The sequence below is a fragment of the Octopus bimaculoides genome, chromosome 3, assembly GCF_046866305.1.
Source record: "Octopus bimaculoides isolate indiv1 chromosome 3, ASM4686630v1, whole genome shotgun sequence".
Taxonomy (NCBI): Eukaryota; Metazoa; Mollusca; class Cephalopoda; order Octopoda; family Octopodidae; genus Octopus; species Octopus bimaculoides.
The window spans coordinates 124865774-124878684 of NC_142930.1; the positions used below are offsets into that span (position 1 = coordinate 124865774).

Sequence of the window (12911 nt, forward strand, 5' to 3'; positions counted from 1 at the left end):
AAATTTCGGGCTTTGTTTTCCCATGCTTGCATATGTCAGATAAATATGTTATTTAAAGCATTGATTCACTGCCAAATGCCCTTCCTGTCACAAACCCTCCTCTGTTTTCCAAGTAAGAGATCTCTTACTCCACATGGCTTCAACAAGTTGTTGACAAAATTAACAACAATGCCTGCTACGCTTTGTACAAATGACCACGAATGTAATCAGGGATACAAAATCACACACATGCACACATGTTGTTGCTGGCACTCCGTCACTTACGACGTCGAGGGTTCCAGTTGATCCGATCAACGGAACAGCCTGCTCGTGAAATTAACGTGCAAGTGGCTGAGCACTCCACAGACACGTGCACCCTTAACGTAGTTCTCAGGGATATTCAGCGTGACACAGTGTGACAAGGCTGACCGTTTGAATTACAGGCACAACAGAAACAGGAAGTAAGAGTGAGAGAAAGTTGTGGTGGATGAGTACAGCAGGGTTCACCACCATCCCCTGCCGGAGCCTCGTAGAGCTTTTAGGTGTTTTCGCTCAATAAACACTCACAACGTCCAGTCTGGGAATTGAAACCGTGATCCTATGACCGCGAGTCCGCTGCCCTAACCACTGGGCCATTATGCTTCCACTCCATTGTGCCTCCACTATGCACACATAGGTAGATATATATACATAGATGCACATAAAGCATGCACACACACTCACACACATACACATGCACATATAAAGTTTTATTCTTTTATTTGTTCCAGTCATTTGACTGTGGCCATGCTGGAGCACTGCCTTTAGTCGAGCAAATCAACCTCAGGACTTATTCTTTGTAAGCCTAGTACTTATTCCATCGGCCTCTTTTGCCGAACTGCAAAGATACAGGGATGTAAACACACACAGAAATACATACACACACACACACACACATACACACACACACACACATATATACGACAGGCTTCTTTCAGTTTCCATCTACCAAATCCACTCACAAGGCTTTGATCAGCCTAAGGCTATAGTAGAAGACACGCAGTGGGACTGAACCCCAAACCATGTGGTTGGGAAGCAAGCTTCTTACCACATAGCCACTCCAGTGCCTATGTACATACATACACTGATGCCAGTGCTGCCTGACTGGCATGTAAAAAGCACCATTCGAGCATGGTCAATGCCCGTACCACATGACTGGCACATACAGAGCACCATTTGAGTGTGGCCAGTGCCAGTGCTGCCTGACTGGCTCCTGTTCCGGTGGCATGTAAAAAGCACCCACTACACTCTCAGAGTGGTTGGCATTAGGAAGGGTATCCAGCTCTAGAAACCTTGCCAGATCAGATTGGAGCCTGGTGCAGCCTACTGGCTTGCCAGTCCTCAGTCAAACTGTCCAACCTATGCCAGCATGGAAAATGGAAAGCAGACGTTAAACAACGACGATGATGATGATAGTATGAGATGCCACATAGTGAGATGAGTTTGAACCTGAGACAATGTGGTTAGGAAGCAAACCTCTTACCACACAGCTTTGCCTGCACCTGTTTGTGTGTAATATATATTTTTATTGTTCCACTCACAGATTGGACTTGTAATGTACAAACCAGCTGGTTGATTTCTCTTTCTGAAAATCCCAGTTTATCCAGAGTCTCCTTTAAGCATTTACTAACAAAACCTAGTGCTCCAATTATTATTGGTATAAATATGAATTCATAGTCTGGATATAGAAGCTGGAGGTTTTGAAGCAGTTGTGGATTTATATATGTTGCTAGTGTGTATGTGTTTGTGTTTACTTATATCATTCGGAGACTTTAGCTCATGCTTTATTTAAGGAACAAGTTTTACACTGATTGAACCTAGGCAAATATACTTTCTTGCTTCTCTGTAAAACATTTAAAAGTGAAATATCTTGGTTCACCACTTTTATATGTCAACATTACATCTGTAGAAACAGTAGGAAGCCATTTATCTGTGTTCTTTTGTACAGAACTAATCCTTAACACAAATACATCTTTAGATGTCTAAGTACCATTTTAAGCTTGGGTGTTATGTATTTAGAAGCAGAGAGTTTTTAGGTGTATAATTGCCATTTTCAACTAGTATGTTATGTTGTCTTTTAGATGTGGAAAGTATTGGGTACATACACACACACACACACACAGATAGATAGATAGATGCGCAGGAGCAGCTGTTTAGTTTAAGAAGTTTGCTTTCCAGCTTCATGGTTTTGGGTTCAATCCCATTGCCTGGCAACTTGGACTAACATAGCTCTAGTCCTACCAAAGCCTTGTGAGTGGATTCAGTAGACAGAAGTTGAAAGAAACCCATCGTCTGCATACATACATATATCAAAACTTCATAACAGGCCAGATATTGTTGTTTGGGACAGAGGGGCAAAGGTATGTACCATCATAGAGGTCAGCTGCCCTGCAGATATAAATATCTCTTTGAAAATCAAAGAAAAAGAGGATAGCTATGGACAACTGCTTCAAAACCTCCAGCTTCTATATCCAGACTATGAATTCATATTCATATCAATAATAATTGGAGTAGTAGGTTTTGTTAGCAAATGCTTAAAGGAGACTCTGGATGAACTGGGATTTTCAGAAAGAGAAATCGACCAGCTGGTTTGTACAAGTCCAATCTGTGAGTGGAACAGTAAAAATATGCAAGACTTTTCTCAAGTTCCAAATGTGAATTTGTCTGTGTTAACTACATCTCAAAGATGGAGCCTTGTATCTTTGTTGGAAACCAGCTCCCTTCTCAGTGGAAGATTTATAATAATTAAAAAATAGAAAGAGACACACATACGTGTGTGTGTGTGTGTGTGTTTTGTTTGTCCACTCTTGTCTTGACATTGCATAATAGTTGTAAATGAGTGTCAGTGTCATACAAGTAGTGTCTTTCATTTCCAATATTTGCTTAATATGTGTTGAGGCATGGGAAAATATTACCCTACTTGGAAACAGGTAAGAATTGGCAACAGGATGGCATGCATCTGACCACAGAAAATCTACTACAGTAAAATCTGTTTAACCCTTACAAGCATGGAAAAATAGACCTTAAAATGATGAAGATGATATTGAACATTGGTATGTGTGTGTAAATATATTTATAAAGTTTTGTATAGAAAGAAATCAATCTTTCTAAGGATGTCTTACATCCAAGTGTCCACTGGTTTATTTCTATATCGATTAATTTATAAATGTTTGCATCCATACGATATAACAACAGAATTTTGGTAATATAATTTAAAGAAAATGGAGAGTTTAAACCCAGCAAAATCAATTTATTTACATAATAGTCAATTTCATAATGCCTGCATGTGTTTCAATATCCACCTTCATTCATATTTTACAATTAAAAATTGCATTATGAATTTAGAAGGTAAAAATCTCTTCAGGGCAAAAATTGACATATTCATTTACATCCTAATAGATGTAGTGTTCGCTACAGACTTCTAAATTCATAACACAATTTTTAATTGTAAAATATGAATATAGATATTCAAACGTGTGTAGGTGTTATGAAATTGACTATTATGCAAATAAATTGATTTTGTTTTGTTTGAACTCTTCGTTTTCTATATATTATATATTATTTTGCTTAGGCATGGTGATTACCAATAACCTGGTGTTAGAACTCAATATACATATGCTTCAGAACAAAGTGTCTAAAGCTCCATTGAAGCTATAGGGTGATACACAAGTACTCAACTATGAGTGCATTGCATTTTGTAGCAGAAACAGCTGTAAGCCAACGAAGTTCATGACATAATTCCTTCTTCCCTTGTCATTTATTTAATTTCTTATGTATATGTGTGCGTTTAATGTTATTCATTTTTTGGATGTACATGTACTGTTTTCAACAATTCCATTGTGTAGTTAAACCAACAAACTTTTAAATGTATAGTCACTATATTTCCAACTAGCATGTTCTGAATTTATAACAATTCTTTAGGTTTTAATTTATAAAATTTAATCAAAATATTGTTATTCTAATCAATATATTTTTGTTTCATTTTCTCCTTAGGAATCAAAGGAAGACCAAGTCTTGAGAACAATGCAGGTTTTGACAAATCTTTCCAGAAATTTTTAAAGCAATTCCAATATCGAGGTGCATCTGTTGCTTTGATGCGCCAAGGAAAACTTTTATACACCCATGGCTATGGCAGTACACAGAATAATGTTAAAATGACACCAGAAGTCTTGTTTCCAGCTTCAAATATTTCTAAATTGCTCACTGCTGTATCTGTTCTTAAACTTGTTGAAAATGGTAAAGTGAACCTTACCGCTAAAGTCTTTGGTAAGTTTGGAATTTTGAATCACTTACGACCTTGGAGCATTTTTCGAACTGACAACAGGCTGTATGACATTACAGTCGATGACCTTCTTCGGCATGCTGGTGGCTGGGATTCAGCTATGCCACCAATGTTTGATCCAGTTCTGAATTCTATTTACTTAAAGAATGGTTATCGCATTCCAAACATCACTTCCATCATGCAGTTAAAGAACACTGCTGAACTGAAGGATATTTTCAGATATATGATGTCGATTCCACTGAATTTTAAACCAGGGACAAAATCAGTTCATTCTCATCTTGGTTATGTAATTCTGGACCAAATTATTGAGAAAGTTCAAAATTATGATTATCCAACATTTGTAAGGAAAAATATTTTGGAACCTTGTGGAATGTGGCATACAAGATTTGGAAAACATATGAAAGAAAACAGGATAAAGAATATGGTTAAACGTAGCTTGGTCGGAAACTTTAATACAACTTATTCTCTACACCTAGAGAGGGAGGTGGTCTCTCTCACTGATGGCTGGTATACCAATGTTTATGATATTATGCGCTTTTTTCGATGCTTGGATCATACTGGTACACATCAGTTACTTAAAAAATCTTCCATCAAAAATCTCTTGGCAAAACCAAGAAAAATGAAAGCTACAGGCTTATGGGTTGGTGCTAACCTAAATGTGAACAAAAATGGTCAAGTTTGTCTGGAAGGAGATGGCATAATTGATGGTATGCTGTTGTGCCACCGGAACTTCTTACAAACAGTTCAGAATCCAGGTAATTCCTCATATATGTCTTCAGAGACATTTGTTATGCTATTAGTTGGTGGTCACAATAAACCATTACCAATTCGAAACTTCATGAATTATTTCACAGATTGGTCACAAAATGGTGCTAATTACTTCTCTTATGATTTGGCCGATGTTCGGGTAGGGCACGTAGGAGTTAACGAACAAATTATTAAATACAAGTTGTCTGAACACCATATTTCAGCATATGTCAATGCTATTAAAGACCAATACTTCAAAATTGAATGGATAAATGCTTTTGAGTATAATAGAGAATCTTATTTTTCTGTTATCTCTAAAGTAAACCCAGATGAAAGCCTTAGTTCTTACTATCTGGAGCATGGGCTTGATGAGAAGAGTTTACTCCACTTCAAACATATTTATTCCAAGAAAAATGTATATCTGTCTTTATTACAGAGTTATATCAGTTTCTCACACACAGACAAAAACAGATATGTGGCACTATTTGATACGGTGAAAGAGGAACCTGTTGATATTCGATTTGGAATTCGACAATATTCTCAATGTTACAAATTGTTTGCTCAAGTTTATAATGAGAAGGGTTTTGTCCCAAGAGTCCAGAGTTTTGTCCACATTGATCAAGAACCACAAGTGTGTTTCATTTTGGAAAAGAAACCTGTGAAAGACTACAAAGAATACATAGATATTTCCCTGAAGGAACTGACTGAGAGTGTTGTCTCAAATGCTAAGGCACACCGTGTTATGACATACTTGGACACTTCCAGCAAGTATAAAAGACCAAGATTTTCAGTCATTTTCAGGAAAGACCTTTCCAGACAAGGCACATTCAAAAGTAATGTTGAGATGTCGCAGCTTGAAGATATCATTGCCGACGGGTACTTGAAGGACAGTTTTTTCCCAAGACTAATTACTGGATATTCAGATAAGAAAGGCACATTATATTTTGCCATTTATATGGAAAGAATCTTATAAATTACTCCTTTGTTTGTCTTTTATATTTAATATACACACCATACAGATTGATCATACATCACCAAATATATGCTATAACAAAATTTTATGTAAATGACATCTCAAAGACAAAGAAAAATTGTTCCTATCCAACTGGAATTTATTCTGTATTATTTAAAAAAAAAATCAAAAGACTTTTCTCACAAGCGCCAGTTAAAACAATTTTGCAAATACTTTCTTTTAACGAATGCTTCTACAAAATTTATGACAGAATGTAAGAATTTATGATTTTTGTACATACCAATTTCTTACAAAAGCAGCAAAACTTCCACATGTAGTTGGAGGTGAAATGAGATTTTAATGCATTCATGCCTTTCTCAAGAGAAAGTGAAAGAGCTTGAAGTCATGGGAGTTAGGTTTCCAAGAATTTTTGTTTATTCTATAAATAGAATTCTTTATTTGAGTAATTAGTGTAAAAATATGAATAGAATAATTCTTGTGTATATTCATTGTAATAATTAAGATTACAATAATGGCAATAACCTTAATAATCACATTGTTGATCTGCATCTCTGGATTCTTACAGAATACTTGGTAGCACTTTTCTGCGGGTCAACAAAGTGTCTCCGTTTTGTATATCCTTCAGACTTTTAGGTAGAACTTTGGGTTTTGTGCTAAATGCACCAATTACCACAGGGACAGTTGTCAATTTTTTGTTCCACAATTTATTATTATTATCATTATTATTATTTTGGTTTGGCTCAGGTTCGGCCTTATTCCTGGTAGGATTTCTGTGGGTAGTGGGTTACTACCTATAACCTTAGGTATCCATAAGTTTTCAGCAGTCTTTCAAGTGTTTCGAAACCTCCTGATAACCCTTACTGTCTCAAAGAGACAAACTTTCTGTAGGAGCTCTACAGGGCATTCTAGCCCAATCTCCTCCAGCCATTTGTCTATATCTTTGCTTACTGTTCCCAAGGCACCAATTATTATAGGTACGACCTTGACAGTTCCCATGTTCCAAATTCCTCCTATTTCGAATTTTAAGGAATTGTATTTTCTTTTTTTTTTTGTTTTTCTTCGTCATTCTTTACAATCCTGGAATCAAACAGGCATGATGGGTCAATAAGTAAGTAACTTTGCTTTTCCTTATCTATAACTGTTATGTCCGGTCTCTTATTTTCTAACTTCTTGTCCGTTTGAATAGGAAAGTCCCACAAAATCTTACATTTCTCCGACTCCAGTACTCTTTCGACTCGGTGATTGTACCATGTGTTTCCAGCTTCAAATCTCCATTTCTGGCACAGTTTCCAGTGTAAAACTTTTACAACCTGGTCATTCCTCCATTTCTTATATTCTTCCTGTGCCATCTTATTATTATCATTATTATTATTATTAAAGCAGCTAACTGCTAGAATTGTTTGGACACTGGCTAAAACGCTTGTCTGCATTTCGTCAGTCTTCAGTTCTGAGTTCAAATTCTGCTGAGGTTGACTTTGCCGTTCACTCTTTCGGGGTCAATAAAATAAGTACCAGTTGAGCACTGGGGTCGATATAATCGACTTACCCTCTCCACTAAATTTTCTGGCACTGTGCCAAAATTTGAAATCATTAATTATTATTGTTATTATTATTAAGGTGACGAACTATGCCAGGCAATATGCTTAGTGACATTTCATCCATCTTTACGTTCTGAGTTCAAATTCTGCCGAGGTAACTTTTGCTTTTCATCCTTTCGGGGTTGATAAATTAAGTACCAGTGAAACACTGGGGTTGTTGTAACCGACTAGTCCCCCTCCCCCAAAATTTCGGGCCCTGTGCCTACAGCAGAAAGGATTATGCTTTGGCTTGACTTGAAATTACAAGTTTCAACCAGAGATGTCAAGGGACAACAAGGTTTCGCATCAAAAGATGCAGCAGGTGATGTGTCATGAAATTAAAACTGATGCCTGCGTTATTTTTTAGCATTTTCGTTTTTTTCCTTGGAAGGGCATCCAGCTGTAGAAACTCTGCCAGATCAGATTGGAGCCTGGTGCAGCCATCTGGTTCGCCAGTCCTCAGTCAAATCGTCCAACCCATGCTAGCATGGAAAGCGGACGTTAAACGATGATGATGATAGTATGGATGTTGTTTTTACTTCTTCATGCTAAATCTCAAGCTTTAACAGGCCTCGACAGGCCATAGACCAGGGGTTTTCAAACTTTTTGACTTGCGGACCCCTTTATATTTCAGGCTTTACATTAGGGACTCCCTTATAAACGCTTATGAAATTTATACATAAATATTTGCTTAAAATAACATATATTTTTGCATTTATTTATTTAACAGTATTTAACAAATAGGTTTATTGTCAATTAAAAGATTTTGATTAAAAAACATATATAAAATCAAATTGCCCATAAAAAGTATTTGCTGTCTACGGACCCTCTGTCTTGTTCTTGCAGACCACAGTTTGAAAACCCCTGCCATAGACAACAAGTAGCTGTCTAAGAATATGAGTTGTTCCAAAAAATGAAGATACTTGGAGCACTTACATGCCCATCTTGATCTCCAACCATTCCAGGTGGTCTGATCATTTTTGTTTTAATTAAACCTAATGATTCAATTCTAAACAATACAGTTTGGACTTTTGCTGCCGGACATCTCCATATTCTTGATATCTCTATTCCTAATTCAGCATATTTAAAAATCTTTTCTAATTCTTTGTCTGAAGGAAATGTAAAATTTATTATGAGCCATTCTGTCTGTCATGCATATTGATATGTCAACTGCAATGTTCTATTCTTCAGTCTGTCTGGATGTTAAAATCCCATACAATTTTTGCTTTACCAAATTCATTTAGAATCTTTTCTGGTAACTGATTGATTGTACCATTCCTCTGAAGTGCTGGAAGTCTTTTATCTTTGACTTGTTTTAGTCATTAGACTACGACCATGCTGGGGTTCCACTTTGAAGAATGTTTAATCCAATGAATCAACCCCCAGTAATTAATTAAAAAAATTTTTTTTTTTTAGCCTGATACTTATCCTATCAGTCTGTTTTGCCAAAGTGTTAAATTAACAGGATGTAAACACACCAACACTGGTTGTCAACCAGTGGTGTGGGACAAACACAGACAGAAACAAACACACACACACATTTGTTATAGATATTTAGCTGAAGCAACAGACTGACTCAAGGGCCGAGAGTTTTGTATATCAGCACTTATCAAACCTGTTCTCCATCATCAAACCTGTTCTTGGCTACTATTTTGCATCACCAAATAAATATATATATATATATATATATATATATATATCATATTAGGGACAAAATCCAAAATTACAGGTAAAAACTCAATTAAAATCAATTTATAAAAAATTTAAATTAAATTGAGCTTTACAAAGTAAAATATATATAAATATATAGTTTTAGGGAAACTATATATATATAAATTAATATAAACAGCAGTTTGCAATGTTTCACCAAAAAGGAGAATTACAAACGTCACTAAATGTGACTAAGGTGTTAGGAAACACCTGCATTGCTACAGATAAGAGTTAAATCATTCTAATGTTATAGTTGATGCACATGAATGAAAACATATACACTAACAGGGACCATAATCACCTGAAAAGTGCTGAGCTGTCTTAACTGATGAGGCAACGGAAATTGCTGAAACTGATGCGGCAATATTAAGAATTCTCGATCAGCACTTTCAGATGGCTATGGTCCCTGTTAATGTATATGATTTCATTCATGTGCATCAACTACAGCATTAAAGTGATTTAGCTCTTATTTCTAGCAATGTAGGTGTTTCCTAACACCCTAGTTACATTTAGTGACATTTGTATATACATATATATATATATATATATATATATATATATATTTCAATAAGATAAGAAAAAAAAAAATATCTATACACACCTATATAAACACATACGCATGTGCACATGCACACACACATACAATGAGCTTTTTTTCAGTTTCCGTCTACCAGATCAAATCACAAGGCTTTGGCTGGCCTGAGGCTACAGTAGAAGACACTGCTTTAAGTACCACGTTGTGGGACTGAACCAGTGTAAATTGAGACAAACATTATCTTGTTATCCTGATGTTGCTTGTAGTCTTTCTGAACCGACATTTTGCAACCTGCTTACAATACGCTCAATGCTTTCTGCTTGCTGATTACATAGGTGACTCTTGTACAATAAAATGATGGAATTGATATTGTTATTATTATTATTATTATCATCATACTGTGCCATTTCTAATTGTAAACCTTTTGCGGTTAATAAAGAAATCGTCATTATTATTACTATTATTATTGTTATTATTATTGGTTATCATATCGTTAGTAATTTATGCAGGTAGCTGTTTTGTCCATAAACTTTCATAAAAAACAAATATTGAACAACACCATAATGTATTTGATGATTTTGTAACTCAATATGAAAACAATAACAATATATAAATGTTTGTGTGAATATTATTTCTATTATTATTATTAATATTACTTTTATTATTATTATTATTATTATTATTATTATTATTCCTTCGTAACACAGTGTAGGTAGAAATGCACCGGAGCCTTTAGTCATCTGTCAAGTCGCAACAAGGATCTCAGACAGATAATACTCAAAGTGACACTGGGGTACAAATATACAAAGCCCAATATACCCATCATGACTACCCGTCTGATAAGGGTACACCAGCCACATGCATCACAACCATATGTGCGCGACATGGTGACCTCATATCAAGATAAACAGCACCAGGCTCCAGTCTGATTTGGCACGGTTTTCTATGGCTGGATGCCCTTCCTAACGCCAACCACTCCGAGAGTGTAATGGGTGCTTTTACATGCCACCGGCACAGGTGCCATTTGTGTGACACCAGGGTGTGTTTACAGGAAAACTAGAACTCAAATTACAAGTATATGTATATTTTCACCAATACCCAGCAGAAGCAACAGAATGACTCATGTGTTGGCACCCAAGTGCCAATGCATGAAACTCTCAGACCTTGAGTCACTCTGTTGCTTCTTCTAAATATAAATGAATATATATGTGTGTGTGTGTGTATACATATATATATATATATATATATATATATACATACATACAAATTAATAAAATTGTTATTATTATTATTATTATTATTATTATTATTATTATTATAGATGTCACACAGTATACAATATTGTGAGGTTGTTGATTGAAGATATTGTGTCTACCGGGGGTTTGTACTATTTGTCAAGTCACAACAAGGACCTCAGACGGACAGTACTTTATGCAATATGCATGCAGTTCCAAGTAATGCCGATTTTTGCAATACACCTAGATTGTAGGGTATCTCTAAGGTTTTCAGATGTTTTTTTCAGATTGGATGGTACTGAACCCAATGCTCAGATGACAATTATTATTATTATTATTATTGTTATTATTACAATTTATTCTGAAGTTTTTATATCAATATTTTTGTATTTTTAGGAAATCTGTGAAACATTTCTTCTTTTTTTTTTAAAATTTTAACGACAGAATGAACACACTTTCAACATAGAAGCAAAAACCTCCATTAACAGTGTTGGTATTTCTTTGATAGCCAATATCAAACATTAATGCAACAATCTCAAATAAAACATCACAAATAAATCTTGCTTTTGATCTTCTTTACAGGTTTTATACAGAATGGTCTTCCATGGAATCTACATAATTTTAATAATTAAACCTAATCAATTAGTAAGGTTTCTTTCATCATCATCGTCATTGTCATCATTTTAATGTCTGTTTCCATGCATGCTTGCATGATACAGAATTTGTTGAGACAGATTTTCTGCAGCCAGATGCCTTTCCTGTCACTAACACTCACCTGTTTCCAGGCAAGGTAATATTTCCTTATGGCCAGACATGTTTTCACAGAAGACTGGAAATGAACTATATTGCTTATATAACATGATATCAATACAAAGGTATACATAAGACACACATACCACACATATATATATATGCATAAACATGTGTGTATGTATATGTGTATGTATATATAGATATATCTGTATGTATGTAGGTTTATACACACACACACACACACACACACATATATATATAAAAGAATATATATATCATCATCATCATCGTTTAGTGTCTGTTTTTCATGCTGGTATGGGCTGGACGGTTTGACTGAGGTCTGGAGAGCCAGCTGCTGCACCAGATTCCAATCTGATCTGGCAATATTTCTACAGCTGGATGCCTTTCCTAACGCCAACCACTCCAAGAGTGTAGTGGGTGCTTTTTACGTGACACTGACACAACAGCCATATATACATGACAGTGTAAAAGATTTAAGAGGAAAACTAGGTATAAGAGGCATCAGATGCTGTGTGCAAGAGAGAAGACTATACTGGTTTGATCATGTCATGCATATGGATGAGGACAGTTGGTTAAAGAAGTGTCAAAGTCTAATTGTAGAGGGAACCTGTGAAAGGATTAGACCCAGGACAAAGTGGTGAGGAAGGATTTTCAGAGGCTGAACCTCACTGAGAAAATGAGAAGGGACTGGGAGTTGTGGCGATTTGCTGTACTTAAGAAGACATGTTATTCTAAGTAAAATTATGGTCATCCATACTTACAGGCATGTCTTTTGCAGATACTGGTGCCACGTAAAATGCACTTGCACTGGTGCCGTGTAATATGCACTTGTCCAGTGCTGCATGGAGGCACATAAAAAGCACTCAGCTCACTCTATAAAGTGGTTGGCATTAGGAAGAGCATCCCACCTTAGAAACCATATCACAACAGACAAATTGGAGTCTGGCCAGCTCCTGTCAAACCATCTAACCCATGCCAGCATGGAAAACATGTTGAACGATGATGATATATATATTTTATATATATACTTACATACATATGTATATGTGTATGACTGACT

The 12911-nt window shown here is 35.8% G+C and overlaps 1 protein-coding gene across 1 annotated transcript in view; it reads left to right on the forward strand.

Annotated features, from left to right (window-relative positions):
• LOC106876528 (uncharacterized) overlaps nt 1-8016 on the forward strand; it is a 67932-nt gene extending 59916 nt beyond the window's left edge. The window contains exon 2 of the mRNA XM_014925111.3: nt 4012-8016. Coding sequence (XP_014780597.1) covers nt 4012-6020 — 2009 coding nt within the window. The 3' untranslated portion in view covers nt 6021-8016. The remainder of the gene's footprint in view (nt 1-4011) is intronic.
• Nucleotides 8017-12911: the final 4895 nt, after the last annotated feature.